General features: G+C 43.4%; 1 protein-coding gene across 2 annotated transcripts in view; it reads right to left on the minus strand.

The window, feature by feature from the left end:
• Positions 1-1,208: 1,208 nt before the first annotated feature.
• The window catches only part of LOC139554866 (collagen alpha-1(XXII) chain-like), a 77,238-nt gene continuing 58,613 nt past the window's right edge, over positions 1,209-19,833 (minus strand). For both annotated transcript variants that reach the window (XM_071368086.1, XM_071368087.1), the window contains exons 34-63: positions 19,536-19,589; positions 18,645-18,698; positions 16,861-16,914; positions 16,718-16,771; positions 16,519-16,572; positions 16,225-16,329; positions 15,386-15,430; positions 14,685-14,762; positions 14,358-14,393; positions 14,140-14,238; positions 13,889-13,924; positions 13,660-13,773; positions 12,125-12,178; positions 11,842-11,949; positions 11,620-11,673; positions 11,361-11,414; positions 11,109-11,162; positions 10,840-10,893; positions 10,689-10,733; positions 9,958-10,011; positions 9,809-9,862; positions 9,493-9,546; positions 5,910-5,981; positions 5,670-5,705; positions 5,442-5,486; positions 5,172-5,351; positions 4,919-4,985; positions 4,611-4,793; positions 4,267-4,344; positions 1,209-4,054 (exon numbers count right to left, since the gene is read on the minus strand). In XM_071368086.1, coding sequence (XP_071224187.1) covers positions 3,861-4,054; positions 4,267-4,344; positions 4,611-4,793; positions 4,919-4,985; positions 5,172-5,351; positions 5,442-5,486; positions 5,670-5,705; positions 5,910-5,981; positions 9,493-9,546; positions 9,809-9,862; positions 9,958-10,011; positions 10,689-10,733; positions 10,840-10,893; positions 11,109-11,162; positions 11,361-11,414; positions 11,620-11,673; positions 11,842-11,949; positions 12,125-12,178; positions 13,660-13,773; positions 13,889-13,924; positions 14,140-14,238; positions 14,358-14,393; positions 14,685-14,762; positions 15,386-15,430; positions 16,225-16,329; positions 16,519-16,572; positions 16,718-16,771; positions 16,861-16,914; positions 18,645-18,698; positions 19,536-19,589 — 2,223 coding nt within the window. In that variant the 3' untranslated portion in view covers positions 1,209-3,860. The remainder of the gene's footprint in view (positions 4,055-4,266; positions 4,345-4,610; positions 4,794-4,918; positions 4,986-5,171; positions 5,352-5,441; positions 5,487-5,669; positions 5,706-5,909; positions 5,982-9,492; positions 9,547-9,808; positions 9,863-9,957; positions 10,012-10,688; positions 10,734-10,839; positions 10,894-11,108; positions 11,163-11,360; positions 11,415-11,619; positions 11,674-11,841; positions 11,950-12,124; positions 12,179-13,659; positions 13,774-13,888; positions 13,925-14,139; positions 14,239-14,357; positions 14,394-14,684; positions 14,763-15,385; positions 15,431-16,224; positions 16,330-16,518; positions 16,573-16,717; positions 16,772-16,860; positions 16,915-18,644; positions 18,699-19,535; positions 19,590-19,833) is intronic.

Below are 19,833 nucleotides of genomic sequence, written 5' to 3' on the forward strand. Positions count from 1 at the left end.
TAACTAGGCAACGGTGGACTGGAAGACCCTGCTGACGTTTGTAACAAAAACTGATCAAACTGGTCCCCTGGAGGTCTTGGTCCATCCCCTGGATGCCTTAGACCGCTGCGCCACCTGGGAGGCCCAAAATACTATGTATTGACAGCTTTGTGACTTTCAGCATTACGATTTGAGAGATGTTTTGTGACATCATGATTACCACTGGAGAGTTCTATCTGTTGAAGCTGTTACATCCAGGGGATGGACCAAGACCTCCTGGGTACCAGTTTGATCAGTTTTTGTTACAAACGTCAACAGGGTCTTCCAGTCCACCGTTGCCTAGTTACTGAGAGAGGAGAGCCAACATCCCATTCTCTGAGTCTATACACCAGAGATTCATTTATTGAGTCAATATGACCTTTAGAAGGTTGCTGGCCGCTGGCTGAAACTGGAGATTGGGCTACTGTAGGCTAGAACTAGCCTCCTCCTCCTCCCCCTCTTCCTCCACCTCCCTCCTCCTCCTCCACCTCCCCATTCCCCTCCTCCACCTCCTCCTCCCCCTCTTCCGCCTTCACCTCCTCCCCATCCCCCTCCTCCTTTTCCTCCTCCCCCTACTTCCCATCCCCCTCCCCCTTCCACCCCCTCCTCCACCTCCTCCTCCCCCTCCTCCTCCTCACCCTCCTTCTCCTCCTCCTCCTCTTCCCCCTCCTCCCCCTCACCCTCCTTCTCCTCCTCCTCCTCTTCCCCCTCCTCCCCATCCCCCTACTCTTCCTCCTCCCCCTCCAATCACCCCCCTCCTCCTCCGCCTCTCAACGGCATCTATTTGTCCTCATCCCTTAGAATAATAGGCGATAGGTTGTCCATAAAACACTAACATACCAACGACGGATCGTTTCAGAAAAATTACAATTCTGATTAACAATAAAAATTGGTTAGATATTTTACAGAACTGCCAATTGTGCATGCTATGCAAATGATAACGGGAGAACATTTTAAACTGAGCGATTACTGTTCATTTCAATGGGGCTGTAGAAGTTGCGATTGACATTCAAAAGAAGCAATGAACTTGTCACATGCCTGCAGGGTCTACCGGTAAATTAGCTGGTAGTATTAGACATTGAGCAAAGAGGTTAAGTAGGAAACTTAACAATTGAGAATTAAATTCATACCAGCACTTATAAGAGGACACAGAAAGACTACTCACAAAGAAAAGGAAAAGCCTTTTTCTAAAAAAAATGATCTGTTCCAGTCTTTATTACAACATGATACAGTACATAATACACCTTTCCAATACGTACAAGCATACCAGCCACTAATTTAGGATATTTTAGCACCAATATTTTAGGATAAACAGGTAAGGATTACCATCGTAAAAACATTTTTTACATTCCACATACGGTAAGCTACTGGTATTTCAAACTGTGAATAATTTAACAGTATAATTCACAAAAACTCTAAATCAGTTACATACAGTTGTTTGGTTTGAATTATCACAAATGTATATGAAATGAGGAAACAAGCCAAACATTATTAGAAACTTGCACCTTCTGCATTATTTTCTATGGGGAGCACTGGCAGCAAACATCAGACATTCTAATGCTCATATCAATGGGCTAACAAGCGTTTTCCATTTAATAAACCGTTATGTTACTATTATATTTCTCCTATTTGGCATTCTGAAATGTAATTCATAACGAAGTCCACACATCTCCACTGTGATGTGGTAGTAAAGTGTATGCAAGTCAGTGAAGAGTATACTGTCTCTGTTCCTTTGACTGCCATGGATCATGAGACACAGTTTTATAGGCTACAGTACAGTGGGCAATGTAGACACTGTATATTTAGCTATAAATATTCAGGAGAGCACTTTGGACGACCTTCAGTGAAGTGACCTGAGGTGCAGATGGCCAAACAGTGTTTTCACTGTGGCTGTTGGCTTAGGTTCTGGAACCCTGTGGCTGTTGGCCTGGGTTCTGGAACACTGTGGCTGTTGGCCTGGGTTCTGGAACACTGTGGGTGTTCTTACTGTGTTCTAGAAATACATGCTGGATCCAGGCTCACATCCATATAAGGAAGGCCTAAAAGACAATATATCTATTTTACTTTATTGGTGACCTGATGAACATTTCGGAACCTCAATGTTGATGTCTTAAATTTCTTCTCATTTTTCAAGCCAAAATAATTCCCCTCGAGTGAGCAGTGAATAATCTATTGTATTTTTTTTCACTGACTCTCCCTCGACTCATCTTGTGAGTTTTAGAGAGGGTATAATTGGTCCACCAGGGACGTGGGATGAGCGATGAGAGACATCCTTCAGACAGAATACTCACTGACTTTACCAATCACTAAACAGGGAAGAAGGAACTCATGTTGTATAGCACTTAACGATTTAGTTAAAACAATGTCTTTATTTGAGTCACTGTGTCCCTGGCCTGCCTGTGCCACAGGGGGAGTGGCTAATAAGCAGGAGGAAGTGACACGTTACAGAGAGCGTAGCGTGAAGCCAGGAAACAAGCAATGTTTGAGGAACGAGTGGAACAAAAGCTGTGGTTTTAATACCTTCTCTCTCCAGACGGGTTACTGGCAGACTCTGTGGAATCACCAGAGAAATGGGAAATGTAGTTTTCCTTTTGTAGTTTCCATTTCCTTTTGAAAGTCTTATGGGTCTACTTATGGGTCTACTTAAGGGCCTTACGCACATTCATGAAGTTGGATTCCCTTTGGAGGAATAATGAACAAACACTGTACAATATTCAATTAAAGCTGTCACCAATGGTTTTGTTGTTGACACACTATCTTAGATTGTAATAAAGGTCAAGATAGTCATTCTACAGATACCCAGAGAATGTGAAAGTTCAGTATTCACCATGTCCTGTACTGGTGGCCCGGCTCTCATTATTCAAGACAATTGCACTATTAGAAGCTTACAAGCAAGGCAAAACAAAGCATGTAGTTGTTCACCACCATCCACAGCCTCATTAAAGATCCGTCCATGAAACTTAATATTGACATTTCAGATTGTGCCTCATTCAGGCTAATGTTCCCTTCCCATCAATAGCAATAACTTGACTGGATCACTACCAGTTGACTCCAGAGGAGCTGACTACTGCTGGATCAATGATGTGGCTACTGACTGATGGGTTGAATCTAATGTTAAACCCATACCAGACTGACGACTGTGTACGTTGGGAGACTGACAACGCTATTATGGTATAAATGGCCGTTCTGTAACTGTGGCTCCATCTTTTACCAGACATGGGTACAGATGGTATTTGTTTTCTTTGAAATAGTTTTGAGCGTTTGATTGAGCCTGCCTAAAGTGCCAGATCAGCAGGGTTTGCACTTTTGACGACTATTCCATTGGTTCCATTGTGCCAGGCAAGCTCAATCAAGCGAAAACAAATCTTATTTGAACCCAGGCCCAGTAAGCCCAGTAAGCATGACTGTAGTCGGTGGTCTTATACATGGTCCTTCGAGCCGGATAGGAACAATGTCAGTCCGTCTAAGTTGAACAAATTACTTAATTCTTGATGATAACATTACCAAATATCAGACACTAACCAACCCTCCACACCCACTTCCCCTGGTCATTTCACCCTCAACCCCCACAACAAAAACAAAAACAAACTCATTCTGACCGGCAGGCAGGCAGAACACTTCTCTCGAGCTCCCTCCAAACTAAGGAGATATATTTTTATAGAAAGAAAAGTTCTTGGTTCATCCTGACACATCCCAGTTCATAAAACGCTGGACTTGTAGCTCTCTAACTGCATCCGAAATGGCATCCTATTCCCTTTATAGTGCACTACTTTTGACCAAAGTAGTGCACTATACAAGGAATTGGTTGCCATTTCGGAAGCAGTTAGTGTGTCTCTGTCTCTTTAAGTCCCCTTGACGTTCTTGGTGTGGGGTCGTGATCCCAGACTAGCGTAGTAGGCACACTGGGAGGGGTCACACTGTCCTGGGGGTCCGCTGGGGCCTGGCTGGCCATGGGGGCCAGGATTCCCTGCTTCTCCCTGAGCTCCAGCCACCCCGGGCTGCCCATCCTTACCATAGCCTGGCATACCTGCTGGACCTGGGGGGTGGAGTAGCAAAGTCACACTGAAGCAACTGCTGCTTTCTTAGGAAGTTCAAGTGTCAGTCACTCACCCCACTCGTGCTGGATAGTGCACAGTTTAGCAACTACGGATCTCAAGATGGACACAAACAATCATCCATTTAGAATGATATTGTAGTAATAGAGACATTTCATTGATATATTGCTGTAATAGATCAACAGTAGTGTACCTATAGGACCTGATGGTCCAGTCTCTCCTCTCTGTCCAACTCCGTTTTCTCCTTTGTCTCCTCTTGATCCTCTCTCACCTGGACGGCACAGAGATGACAGACAACACTCACATGACGTTCTTACAGACAGTGTCTGAATCAAGACTACCTAAATCAAGACCACCAAAGGCAACTAATATCAATGGTTGGCAAAAATGTGTTTTGTGGAAACCTGAAACCTCTCATGTAGTGGTTTAACAATATTACACCTTTTAGTAGTATGCTCTCACAGTGTCTGTATATCTGAATCAAGAAATACAGTACGTGTGACCAATAACAATGGGTCTTCACTTTGGATCAGTTACCTTTAGGACCCATGGGTCCCCTCATGCCGTCTCCTCCATTCTGCCCAGGCATGCCAGGCTCCCCTGGAGGTCCGGGGCGACCGTGGCTCCCGTCTTTCCCCGAGGGGCCTGGAGATCCTGGCCGACCTGCCGTGCTCTTCACATGGGCCGGCTGGATCTGGGCCATCAGGTACGCCATTTTTTCTGGAGGTGGAACACACGGACACACACGATTAGGACTTGCACAGCTCATATGAGGTCAAACATACATTGCATACATTGCAGATTGCACTAATGTCCCATTGTCCCTAACAATACGCCAGTCTCACCATCTAACGCTTTAGCTAGTTCCTCCTGGATCAGCCTTCTCATTGTTTCCAGTGATGTTGACTCTCCCTGTTGGAAGGAGAAATTAGCATGTTTACATCATCGAGTTGTAGATGTCTGTACTATTTTCTATAGCACTTTGACTGTGACTGGATATGAACCAGAGTATTCTGTAAACAACAAGACTGTGTTCGCCTGCTGAGCTAAAACCTGGCGGCTAACTCTGGGGAGTTAAGTACTCAAGTCACTACTCACCCGTGGTCCTGGTTGTCCGGGGTTTCCAGGTGTTCCCTGAGGCCCGGTAAGTCCCACCTCTCCTGGGGGCCCGGACATACCCATCATCCCTGTGTGGCCCTTATGGCCTGGGGGCCCCAGGTTACCAGGCATACCTGGATCTCCAACAGATCCCTTATCTCCCTTCCCACCTGAGTCGCCCTACAAAGACATCCAACAAAACACACTCAGAGACAATTTAAACAATGTTGTTTATGGTCTTTGGTTGGGCATGCTCCTGTATGTACTCACCCTCTCTCCTTTGACTCCACGTTCTCCTGCTCTGCCTGACATACCCTGTGAAACAGACAAGGAGTTTGTTTAATGTGTCGTTGGCAAGACATCTCCCAATCCATGTTCCACATCATATCCATTTCATAGTGAAAGATACTAAAAGTAGCTGATGAAAATTGAAATATGTCTCCAAAAATCTATCAACAAACGAACCAATCAATCAATCAATCACTCAATGGTTCTTACCTGTTTTCCCTCTGGGCCGACAGGACCAGCAGGACCCTAGATAGATAGAGAGACGGAAGGAAGGAAGAGACGTTTAAGTAGAAATACATTTGATCAAATCAGAAATGCTTGCATCACAACTTGAAATCCTCTTATGGCTGAACATCAACTCAGACTGTTCCAACATGAAGGACTAGGAGGTGTAGCAACAGTAGCTTAGCACACTAGTAATGACGTTGAGGAGCAGGAATCCGTATTTACCAAAGGTCCCTTTGGACCACTAAAGCCTGGTAATCCTGGGTTCCCAGGGTCTCCCTTGGCTCCAGCCGGACCCTGTAATACACACAGAGACACGGGGACTTATGACTTTCACATGGCGTAGTCATACTGTAGTTGAACACTCAAATCAAATCAAATTGTATTTGTCACATGCGCCGAATACAACAGGTGTAGACCTTACAGTGAAATGCATACTTGCAAGCCCTTAACTAAGAACGCAGTTTTAAGAAAAATGCACATAAAAACAAAAAACAAAGAAAGAGCAGTAGTAAAATGACAATAGCGAGGCTATATACAGGGGGTACCGGTAAAGAGTCAATGTGTGGGGGCATTTATGGCCTTCCTCTGACGCCGCCTAGTATAGAGGTCCTGGATGGCAGGAAGCTTGGCCCAGTGATGTAATGGGCCGTACACACTACCCTCTGTGGTGCCCTGCGGTCGGAGGCCGAGCAGTTGCTTTACCAGGCAGTGATGCAACCCGTCAGGATGCTCTCGATGGTGCAGCTGTAGAACCTTTTGAGGATCTGAGGACCCATGCCAAATCTCGAAGCTCTCAACCTGCTCCACTATAGCCCCGTCAATGAGAATGGGGGCGTACTCAGTCCTCCTTATCCTATAGTCCACAATCATCTCCTTTGTCTTGATCACGTTGAGGGAGAGGTTGTTGTCCTTGCACCACACGGTCAGGTCTCTGACCTCCTCCCTATAGGCTGTCTCATCGTTGTCGGTGATCAGGCCTACAACTGTGTCATTGGCAAACTTAATGATGGTGTTGGAGTTGTGCCTGGCCGTACAGTCATGAGTGTACAGGTGGGGACTGAGCATGCACCCCTGAGGGGCCCCCGTGTTGAGGATCAGCGTGGCGGATGTGTTGTTATCTACCTTTACCACCTGCGGGCAGCCCGTCAGGAAGTCCAGGATCCAGTTGCAGAGGGGGGTGTTTAGTCCCCAGGGCCCTTAGCTTAGTGATGAGCTCTGGAGGCACTATGGTGTTGAACGCTGAGCTGTAGTCAACAAAAAGCATTCTAACTTAGGTGTTCCTTTTGTCCAGGTGGGAAAGGGCAGTGTGGAGTGCAATAGAGATTGCATCATCTGTGGATCTGTTACGGCGGTATGCAAATTGGAATGGGGCTAGGGTTTCTGGGATAATGGGATAATGGTGTTGATGTGAACCATGACCAGCCTTTCAAAGCACTTCATGGCTACAGACGTGAGTACTACGGGCCGGTAGTCATTTAAGCAGGTTACCTTGGTGTTCTTGGGCACAGGGACAATGGTGGTCTGCTTGAAACATGTTGGTATTTCAGAATCAGACAGGGAGACGTTGAAAATGTCAGTGAAGACACTTGCCAGTTGGTCAGCGCGTGCTCAGAGTACACGTCCTGGTAATAAGTCTGGCCCTGCGGCCTTGTGAATGTTTCCTGTTTGCTTATGGTTGTATACAGCTCATTGAGTGCAGTCTTAGTGCCATCATCAGTTTGTGGTGGTAAATAGACAGCTACAAAGAATATAGATGAAAACTCTCTTGGTAGATAGTGTGGTCTACAGCTTATCATGAGATACTTTACCTCAGGCGAACAAAACCTCAAAACTTCCTTAGATATCATGCACCAGCTGTTGTTTTTCAAATATACTAGGACGCCACCCCTTGTCTTACTAGAGGCTGCTGTTCTATCCTGCCGGTACAGTGTATAACCCGCCAGCTGTATGTTATTCATGTCGTCGTTCAGCCACGACTCGGTGAAACATAAGATATCACAGTTTTTAATGTCCCGTTGGTAGGGTATATGCGCTTTTAGTTCGTCCATTTTATTATCCAGCGATTTTACGTTGGCCAATAGTACTGATGGCAAAGGCAGATTAGCCACTCATCGCCTGATCCTCACAAGGCACCCCGATCTCCTTCTGTGAAATCCTGTCTCTTTTCCTTCGAATGACGGGGATGAGGGCCTGTTTGGGTGTCTGAAGTAACTCCTTCTCGTCCGACTCATTAAAATTTCTCTAGGGTAGGGGGCAGCATTCGGAATTTTGGATGAAATGCATGCCCAAATTAAACTGCCTGCATCTCGGGCCCAGAAGATATGATATGCATATAACTGGTAGATTTGGATAGAAAACACTCTAAAGTTTCCAAAACTGTTAAAATAGTGTCTGTGAATATAACAGAACTGATTTGGCATTCGCAAAAACCTGAGAATTCAGGAAGTAGTTTTTTTTGTTGTTGTTGTTGTTTTCTATTCAATGCCATTACAGTATCCATTGACTTAGGACACAAATTGCAGTTTCTATGCCTTCCACTAGATGTCAACAGTCTTTAGAAATTGTTTCAGGCTTGTATTCTGAAAAATTAGGAAGTAAGAGCAGTCTGAATGAGTGGACCCTAAAGTGTCACAGAGCTTTTTCATGCGCACGACCGAGAGAGTGCCTTTCTTGTTTACCTTTTAAATTGACGACGTTATTGTCCGGTTGAAATATTATCGATTATTTAGGCTAAAAACAACCTGAGGATTGAATATAAACATCGTTTGACATGTTTCTATGAACTTTACGGATACAATTTTGATTTTTTGGTCTGCCTGTTTTGACTGCATTTGAGCCTGTGGATTACTGAAGAAAACGCACAAACAAAACGGAGGTGTTTGGATATAAAGAGACTTTATCGAACAAAAGGAACATTTATTGAGTAAATGAATGTCTGCTGAGTGCAACCATATGAAGATCATCAAAGGTAAGGAATTAATTTTATCTCTATTTCTGACTTGTGTAACTGTTCTACTTGGCTGGTTACTGTTTGTAATGATTTGTCAGCTGGGCTATGTTCTCAAATAATCGTAAGGTATGCTTTCGCCGTTTGGCATTTTAAAATCTGACACCGTGGTTGGATTCACAAGAAGTTCATCTTTAAACCTGTGTAAAATATGTTTTGTTTTCTGAATTTTTATAATGAGTATTTCTGTATTTGAATTTGGCGCCCAGCAGTTTCACTGGCTGTTGAAGAGGTGGGACGCTAACGTCTCACATACCCAAGAGAGGTTAAAGAAAAATTCTTCATCCAATTCAAGGTGAGTAATCGCTGTTCTGATGTCCAGAAGCTCTTTTTGGTCATAAGAGACAGTAGCAGCAACATTGTGTACAAAATAAGTTACAAACAATGCAAAAAAAATTATAATAATTGCACGGTTGGTTAAGATCCCATAAAACGGCAGCCATCCTTTCCGGGGCCATTATCTCACAGGCAGCACTACTCGTTATAAGGGACTAGGTGAGATTAACTTAACGTTTTGCTTTCTGACGTTCTTATGAACGTTGCTATTGTTGGAGGTAAATCTCCTAAAAGATCTTGCGGTGGAAGACTAAACAGCTGCAAGTGATTAATATTCATATTTACAAGGGCTTGGTGGGGCTTGATCTAGCTGGCTGTGGAGTACCAGATACATGGTAGAGGGAAGCTGCTGTGTTCGCGAAATACAAACAGCATTTCACTGTATGTGCATGTTTCTGTTTTCACAGAAGCAACGTCTGCAATGTTAAGAGCAGTTACTGCTGTATATAAATAATCACTCACAGGAGTACCAGGGGCTCCTGGCTTTCCTGAAGGTCCTGGTTCACCAGGTTTACCCTTGAGAGAGGTTGAGAGGTAGAGATGGAAGGAGGGAGGGAGAAAGAGAGAGGGCGAGAGAGCGAGAGAGCGAGAGAGGTAGAGAGTGAGAGAGAGAGGTAGAGAGGGAGAGTGAGAGAGAGTGAGAGAGGTAGAGAGGGAGAGAGAAATACAGACAGACATTAGTGTCACTTTCTATCAACCAGGTTGTCATCGTGCTAAGTCTGGTGTACTAAGTGTCAGCAGATAAAGGCTTGTCTACTGCAGTGTAAAGGTGACTTACATTCTCCCCTCTCCGGCCAGCAAGGCCCTCTGGTCCAAGTGGTCCAATATTACCCTTCAAAAACAAACACAACGCATATATTAGTGACACATTCCCTGTATGTTGATAATTACAGAGTTATGATTGGCTAAATTGGTGTTCTTACTCACGTCTTGGCCAGGTTTACCCACTGGTCCACTACGGCCTTCCTTTCCATCTTCACCCTGATTGGTTAAGGACAGAAATATATTAATTAATGCAATCAATCAATTCACAGTAGGCCTCTCTTTTCCTAATTTAGTTCTATAGAAAATGTTTTGATTACAGCTATAGAAAGGGGCTCCAATGGTCAAATCTATGGGGATTAGAGCAAAAGTCCAATGCCTTGACCTTGACGGTCTGGATGTACGAGTCTGGGGTCAAGGCGAGACACTCTTATACAGTACATCCAATGTGTTCTTTAAAATACATAGGTTGACGTGGAGGTAGAGAGGAGTCAATCCAACATAATCCAACATAATCCTCTGTTTTAAGAGAGGTGTTCTGGTGATGCACTTGGGCACTTGGTCCATCTCGGTCAGAGAAAAGGCTGGAGGGGATGTGAGCCTGGCACTGCGTTTCAGTGCCTCAGTGGTGTCTGTAATGAGGCATCCCATTGGTCACACTATAAAGGTCACACTATACTGAGACATGCTATTTGTCACACTGCTGTGGCAGATATCGTATCCTCGAGCTGAGAGCTGAGTGAGATTTAATGAGAGCAGTCGTGTCACAATTTTGAGAGAGAGATAATTTCATCTTGACAGACCAGGGAAGACATAAGCCCACGTTCATATTCAACACTTTATGGCCTAATCATCTAACGTGCTGACTATTGTGACATGGGAGTCAATGGACTGACCTTTGACCCTGGTGGTCCAGGCTCTCCTCTGTGACCCTTGAAGCCCTGCATGGAGATAAGCAGTAACATGAATACAGCAATATTACTAGTGTAATTATATTTTCATTAACCACACAGTTAAATAATCATCCCCATAGTTTTAGTTACTCACAGGCATTCCCCTGAGTCCTTGTTGTCCTGGTGGTCCTGGCTCTCCTTGTTTACCCTGAGATCACACCACATGGTTAGATTACACACACCAAGGGAATGATGTGCAGGTAAATATGCAGGGGACACATATTGTGCCATGTATAACCAGAGACCATTATGACTGATTATGTACAGAATGTATCCCTGGAAATGAAGCCCTAATTAGATATACAGTACAGGACATACAGAACATGTTGGGAATAATATCTTGGCCATATCATGTGTACTCACAGATTCTCCTTGTTCTCCTTGGCGGCCATCTTTGCCAATTTTGCCCATTTGACCCTGTGGAACAATCAGCTTTTAGAATTTAGACTTAATTTTCAAACTGTTTATTTACAGTCCACTCCATAAGTTCCACGTATGTTATCATGGTAAGCTTGAGATAGAGGTTGTACTAGTATTGTTACTATCAATAATATTTTATGTCTTCAGCAGGTAATTTCTACTCCTTCACAAAAGTTTATCAACAGCGTTTCTCACCATTAAGCCAGGTAGACCTGGTGGCCCCTGGATTCCCTTCATCCCCTCCTTGCCCTGCAGGGTGAAAACAGACACAAGATAGTTCCACAGATTCAACCATGATAAATCAACAACACTATGATGATTAATGACCTCTGCCAAAACAACACTCAGCCCAGTTGACCTATATGGCCAGCCAGTGGGACGAGGCCAATAGAAAACTGATGACATGTAGTGCAATATGTGGTCTGAAAATAAAACACATTGACAACATCCTGACTTTTTCTCCAGGGGCTCCTGGGGGACCGATGGGGCCGGGTTGACCGTTGTTACCCTACAGAGAGACGAAGAGGGAAGAGTCAGAAAGAACATTCATTCTACTGTAATGACCATAGGAGTTGGGGATACAGCACACAGGGATATGAGACTAGGCTACTAAATAGCAAAGATGATGGCCTATGGTAGGCACCGGTAGTACCACCAGGCAGGTATAGGTACTCACAGGATTCCCCATGATGCCAGCAGCACCGGGGTGGCCGGGGGGTCCGGTGTGGCCTATTTCACCTTTGTCTCCAGGCCCTCCTTGGGGTCCTCTATCACCTTTCACACCCTGTAGGACAAACAGTAAATAAATAATGCATATCACCTCTGGCCACTGTGTTGTATGGCAAGGGACATAACAGACACAAACCACTGGATGTTTCAGGTATTCAACTCAATAATTTATGTTCTATGGAAGGTAAAAGTGTGCGGGTGATAATCGGGTGTAGTTGAGGAGGACTTGCCTTTTCTCCGTTAGCTCCTGGGGGTCCAGTGGGTCCGGCCGGGCCTGCCTGGCCCTGCAATGATAATGACACAGACATCATCAGGTTCTGGCTAGCTAAAGGCTATCTCTCTATATCTCTCTTTCAGGTCTGTCTGTCTTTGTCTCTCCCCCTGGTTCTCCCTCTCTCTCCCTCTCCAAAAATACCATCAGCAGCCCTGTCTCCACGTCCTGATCATTCACTATACCCCCCAGAGGACAGGAAGCCTAACGATGCTGAGAGAGCCAGCCTGATACCTTCCCGCCACTTCAGTCAAACACAGTGTGATGAATACAGGAGACTCCTCGCTATTCTCCCAGGCCACTGTCTGAGGTATGCTACTTCTATGAAGTTAATAAATCTTCTTCAGGATAGGGTCTATTTTTCTCCACTTCCTGTCTGACTGACGTGCCCAATGTAAACTGCCTGTTACTCAGGCCCTGAAGCCAGGATATGCATATAATTGGTACCACTGGAAAGAAAACACTCTGAAGTTTGTAGAAATGTAAAAATAATGTAGGAGACTATAACACAATAGATATGGTAGTAGAAAATCCAAAAGAAAAACCAACCCGGAAATTATTTTTGGGAGAGGCCATGCTCTTCCATTCGAACATATAGGGAAAAAGTTCAATCAAGCTCCCAGATTGCAATTCCTATGGCTTCCACTAGATATCAACAGTCTTTGTTCAAGGTTTCAGGTGTGTTTCTTCCAAAACGAGGAAGAATTCTGAGTTTTGTACAGGAACACAGAGTTGGAAATCAGTCTGTGCGCACGCGATGAAGATGACGCGCACCTGCTAATATCACTTTTCTATTGAACATACTTCTTTCCGTATGAAATATTATAGTTTAATTACATTTTAGGGTACCTGAGGATTAAATATAAATCTATTTTGGCTTGTTTTAACAAAGTTTAGCGGTAGCTTTTTGGATTCCTTTCTATGCATGTTGAACGAGTGGATTACTCAAATCGATGGCGCCAACTAGACTTTTTGGGATATAAAGAAGGATTTTATTTAACAAAACAACACTACATGTTGTAGTTGGGACCCTTTGGATTGCAAATCAGAGGAAGATTTTCAAAAAGTAAGTGAATATTTAATCGCTATTTGTGAATTTATGAAACCTGTGCTGGTTGTAAAATATTTTGATGTGGGGCACCGTCCTCAAACAATCACATGGCATGCTTTCGCTGTAAAGCCTATTGTAAATCGGACAATGCAGTTAGATTAACAAGAATTATAAGATATAAAGATATAAGATACTTGTATGTACCTAAATGTTTAATATCCATAATTGTTATGATTATTTATTTGATTTGCGCGCCCTCCAATTTCACCGGAAGTTGCAGACAGGTGTTCCGCTGGCGGGCCGCCTAGCCGTAAGTTCTCTTTGTAGTGTTTAGAGTATGAAGAAGTGCTATGGAGAGGATCATATTATTCCTATTAACGATTCAGGATGTGCCTTTATCATACAACAGATGGAATAGCATGGTGCTCTGACTTTGCCCTTACTTGGTAACCGTCTTGTCCGTTCTTCCCTGGGGGTCCAGCTTGTCCCTTGTCCCCTGGTGTCCCTGGCAGACCAGGCTGTCCCGGGGCTCCGGCTGGGCAGTCTGAACACACATCCTGAAGGACAAGGAGAAACACTGAGTGATGAAAGAATCCTTCTGTCTCAGAATACACTGTATCATTGAACAAGAGGGAGGAAACAGTACTATGGTAATAGCGCTCTCCTCCTTACCTTCAGATTCAAATCCGACAAGTCTGCTGCTGCTCCCTGAAAGAGATGGTTTATATTAGTTTGATCTATTATTATACAAAGGTTGATTGGACTGAATTTCACATTATTTGTTTGAATACATCCCCATAGGTGTTCCATCATATCAGTGCAGTGATAACGAAGGTACAGTATAGTGAACGTACAGTATTTGGTCTGAGTTTGCAGTGTTGTTGGGATGTTTCCAACCCCATGTACTGTACTGGTCAACTTACTGGCTCTCCTGGGGATCCCTTCTCTCCTGGTCTTCCTGGTAAACCATTGTGTCCTGCAGGTCCCTGTGTACCAGCAACGCCTGACAGACCTCTCATGCCCTGAACCAGGAAACAAACAGCAGTCAGTTGAACTTTTCTTTGAACATTACTCAGTTCATGTTTTCACATTGACTTTGTCACTCTAAGACTGAGCATAATTATGACAAAAATGTTTTTACCGGCGGTCCAACTGCACCATTTGGCCCTGAAGGTCCCTGTAAAAGATAAAGATGTTCTCAATGTTCAAAATATGCTGCAAGATTGAATGTGTGTGTGTGTGGCGTGGTTATGTGTGTGTGTGTGGCGTGGTTATGTGTGTGTGTGTGGCGTGGTTATGTGTGTGTGTGGCGTGGCGTGGTTATGTGTGTGTGTGTGCCATGGTTATGTGTGTGTGTGTGGCGTGGTTATGTGTGTGTGTGTGGCGTGGTTATGTGTGTGTGTGTGGCGTGGTTATGTGTGTGTGTGTGGCGTGGTTATGTGTGTGTGTGTGGCGTGGTTGTCTATACCGGGGGTCCAACTTTGCCTTCTCCTGGAGGACCCCTGTTCCCTGGAACCCCCTGAAGTCCCTGGGATCCGGGTTGGCCCTGGAACACACAGACGCAACCTTGGTTATCATCCAATAAGACACCAACAGAACCTTGGTCACCATCCAACCAGCGGACACTGTGTCCTCTTAATGCAATCGCCAATACTCTCTGATGACATTCCTGCACTATCGTAATGTTTGGCTCAGAGAGTTCTGCTGTGCTGAGCAGAGTGGTTGTTGATCTTTGCAGGTCTTGGCTGCTCAGGCAAGATACATCACATTTGTGTTTATTTCTAACAACAGAGAATCCAATCTGAACTTTTAGTATTCAGTGTGGTGGTTGTAAAGGTGACCATGGAGGATGGTTTAACAACTACAGAGATGGAATCAACAGAATGTACATGCAAGGCCTCTACCTTGCATTATCCTCAATTAATTACTCTCTCTACCCCCCCCACTAATCTCCTGCTCCCAAAAAAGTTGTTGTTAAATCAGTGTGTCAGTCACGGTATGGTGGTCAAAGAAAATTGCTTTTGTCCAACCAAAATGGATTGTTTTCTTCCTAAACTAGAGAAAAAGAAAACATTTTTGTCACCAGAATCACCCCTGGCTTCAAGGCACTAATGTTTCTCTCTACCCCTCCCTCCCTTCCACCCCAACCCAACTTTAAAATTACATTACCTTCTGGCCAGGCGGTCCTTCAATTCCCTGCTGTCCAGGATCACCCTGTAATATAATATCACACATAACACTATTATGAGCCCACTGGCTGGTCAAATCAAACACTTGGCATTTAAAGTCTTATAGCATAAAATACATGGTCCTACAGTTCCCTGGACTAGGGTAATAGAAACCAATGTAACACATAGGAGAATAATCACTATGTATTTGTGCAAATAGTGTACTGTACTGGTGTATGCATGAGGGTTATATGTTATGTGTTATAGAGCAGCAGCTGACAGTAGTAAAATGGACACACACACACACACAGCACATGTCCCGCTGGGTTCATTCATTAGTTTAATGTGATAAAGCAGAACCTGTGTATGTTCTGTTTGTTTGCTTTCTCAGCATTATCACCATATGTTTGTGGTGTAGAAAATGAGTAAAAAGGTTCTAGGTCAAACCGTTGGCATAACTGTATAATGCGGGTTGTACCGCACTAACATAACCAGTCATACTGTAGTATGGTTGTATTTAAATGCATGTTGATTTATGTACATGTGCAGCCAATACCCGTACAGGATGTGAATGGCTTTTAATTTGAAACCCCAGAGCCTGAGCTCTTAATTTCCTGATTGGATATGTGCCAACAAACTCTGGTTCATATTTCTTAGAGTCTGGATAACAAGTTAGATGTGTGTTAATTCTGTAGTCAGGACTTTTTCCTGACTATGCCACAAGACCATGCAAAACTCTTGACCTTGGTTATAGTGGTCACACAGACAGGAGAAACTCGAGGTTTGAACGTAACAATGAGGTTTGAACGTCTTATACAGAGTGATGTTTCTGTGTCTTACGTTCTGTCCGTCTTTGCCCTTCCCTGGTAGGCCAGGGGGTCCTTGTATGCCTGCATCTCCAGGAGGGCCTGGGGCGCCACCACGACCCTCCTTACCCATCTCTCCCTGGAACACACCACACACAGGGAGATGAGCATAGTGTTGCATAGCATAGCTTAGTCATTCACACAGCACGAGTTACAATAGAAGGTCCCTAGAACACACGAGTTACGAGTTACAATATGATGTCCCTAGAACAACACATTTGAGATCACCTGTTCTTCCATATAGCAAAGCAGTGATACGGTTACTGACCCTCTCTCCTCTCTGTCCAGCTATTCCAGGTGGTCCAATGGTTCCAGGGATGCCCTGTGTCATAGACAGAGAGAGAAGTTCAGGGCACACATTAGGTGAAAGGTTAGTTTTAAAAATTAGGGATGTCCTCGAGCACCAACACACAAATTCCATATGTTTAAAATATTTGGGGGCTGTCATTTTCACAAAATGAACATACCACATTGCCAGGCAGTCCACGGGTGCCCTGTGTACCCTGCAATCCTGGAGGACCCTGGAATAGAAACAAGGCTTCATTCACAACTGTTTTATATGTAATAGTATTATCAGACAAATATACAGCAGTAAGGACCCAGAACTTACAGGCTCTCCTTGTCTCCCAGTCTCTCCTTTAGGGCCAATGTCACCTTTAGGTCCCTGAATTGAAGGGGATAACAAACAAGGCTATGAAAGGAAGCGGAAATCATTCAGTATAATATGTCAAATTATGTCGAGGTTTGATTTCTATTTTCCAATGGAGGACACCTTATGTAGGTTCTTATACAATCCGCGATGAAATTCGACAATATAAAAACAATGATTGAGCTCATAGGGAATCAACTAAATGTATTGAAAATGTATTAATTTGTCTAAGTTTATCATTAGACATGAACAGAATACATCAGCGATTCATATTTCCTGCAACTTTCTGAAGACCAGAATGCCCCTGTCTGTGTGCGTGCAGTCTACCACTTTTTATAAACTGGGTAGTTTGAGCCCTGAATTCTGATTGGCTGAAAGTCATGGTATATCAGACCGTATACCACGCGTATGACAAAACGTTTAGTTTTACTGCTCTAATTTCGTTGGTAACCAGTTTATAATAGCAATAAGGCTCCTCTGGGTTTGTGATATATGGCCTATATATATTTTTTTAATTATTTTAAATTTAACCTTTATTTAACTAAGCAATTCAGTTAAGAACAAATTCTTATTTATAATGACAGACAAACCCGGACGACGCTGGGCCAATTTTTGTGCGCCGCCCTATGAGACTCCCAATCACAGCCGGATGTGATACTGCCTGGATATATACCGCGTTGCGTCATGCACAAGAACAGTAGCCGTGGTATATTGGCCGTATACTACACCTCCTCGGGCCTTATTGCTTCAGTCTATCCGTTAGCGATGATGCCAAGGAAAACCGTCTTCTCAATTAAATGTTAACTACAAAGTTGGCTATGCTTTCCTGGCAAAATGCATTCATGATTATTTGCATAAATTCAGGGTATTTGTTTTGCAAACTCTACCATCACATGTGCGCTACAAAAACACAGCTAAACAACAGCCTCTTGCTAGGCTCGCACTTTAATTAAAGGGTCACTAAAATGTCTTAGAATTTTTCCCTGACCTCAAAAATGATCTCCTGATGTGGTTTAAAAAGCAACTTAACATATTGATTGCCATGTGTTTTTCTGTTGCTCATTAGAAAAATTAGATTTCAGTCTTAAATGAGTGTTTCCTGACCAATTAATGAAGTTTGTCCCCTATGAGACTCTGTAGATGCAGAAGTCTATTTCACTTCCTCAAAATCCCAAGAATGAATCTAAGATAACTCAAGAAATATGTAATTGATTTTGACGTTTTTGCCGAGGATGTTTTAGTTGCGCAATATTACATTAACTAAGGTGTTTGGTGCAGTATTTCTCAAGTAAAGAAATGGTGACGTGTTGCCTTATGTAAACAGTCGGAGCTGCTGGACAGGTCTGTCTCAATGTCTATGCTATTGGATAGAGAGCAATCACCGCAGCTGTTCACCCCATGTTATTGGGCGAATGGACAGACCTTAATTTACCCTTTGTGACACATGGTTGTTCCAAACTTTGTTTTAGACGAGACTGACTTTATGACCAAAATTATCCTATTTGCACTTTGTAGTCAATTTTGACGCTCAAATAACTTTTTATGACTGCTATTGATGCCACATAGGCCGCTTCAAATGGATTCTGTGCTTTTTAAAAGCAGTCATTCTTTAAGCGTTGTACAAAATGGTATCAGGCCAAAATATTCTACGGATTTTATAGGACCCTTATGTAATTGTCTCTACATGGGTTGTGAATAGATGAGTGTCCAATTATAAATACCATTTGATTGACTGAAGTCCTTACCTGTGGTCCGGGCAGTCCCGTAAAGCCTTGTTCACCAGGCACTCCTCGTTGACCCTTCAGACAACACGCAGGTTAGTAACATCCCCAGAATGATGTTCAACATCAAACAAATGATACCGTATTATGCAATGCCATATGATTCCTTTCAAAGCAAACCGTGTCCGTCCTAGTGGTAGAGCACTGTAACTGCAGCGGTGGTGTAAAGTACTTAAATAAAAATACTTTGAAGTACTACTTAAGTAATTTCTGGGGGTATCTGTACATTACTATAAATATTTTTGACAACTTTTACTTTTACTTCACCCCATTCCTAATGAAAATATGTACTTTTTACTCCCATACATTTTCCCTGACACCAAAAAGTCCTCACTACATTTTGAGTGCTCAGACAGGACAGCATTATGGTCCAATACACTCACCTATCAATATAACTCATTGTCATCTGATCTGCCTCAGATCTGGCGGACTCACTAAACACAAATACTGTGTTTGTAAATTATGTCTAAGTGTGGGAATTTGATGTATAGAATATACTTTGACTTATGACAATTGAATACTTTTTCCACCACTGTGCATAAGTACATTTTAAACCAGAACTTTTAGACTTTTACTCAGGTAGTATTTTCCTGGGTGACTTTCACTTTTACTTGAGTCATTTTCCATTAAGGTATCTTTACTTTTACTCAAGTATGACAGTTAAGTACTTTTTCCACCACGGAACTGCAGCATAGTTGATGTCCATCTGACTCTACCAAATAAAGGAGACACTTTCATCGACTCGCATCTCTTTTTGCATCCAGTGGAGAGTTTGGAGCACTGCTGATTTCCCCTAAATGCAGCCTAATGTTACTCCATTGGAACTGTAGAAGGTTCCCTCTATTCTGAACTCACAATATCTCCTGGATTCCCCTGCTCTCCCTTTTCTCCTCTCTCTCCAGGTGTTCCCTGGGGAGAAAGAAACAGGAGAGATGCACGTCCAGGTTGTGTAATATTTCTGTATAGTAATACGTGTTGTGTACAGTTTCTAGGACTGGCGACAATCAACTAAAGCCTACATAAAAAATGCCTAGACATGCATTAGGCCTGGAGAAAATGTCTAACACAGAGCAGTTTCTAACCAGCAAGGTTACACCAGATCGACTTCAGTATTCATTGTTTCTCCTGGTCCCCAGGATGTCGAGAAATGCCT

Source organism: Salvelinus alpinus, chromosome 26, assembly GCF_045679555.1.
Source record: "Salvelinus alpinus chromosome 26, SLU_Salpinus.1, whole genome shotgun sequence".
Classification (NCBI taxonomy): domain Eukaryota; kingdom Metazoa; phylum Chordata; class Actinopteri; order Salmoniformes; family Salmonidae; genus Salvelinus; species Salvelinus alpinus.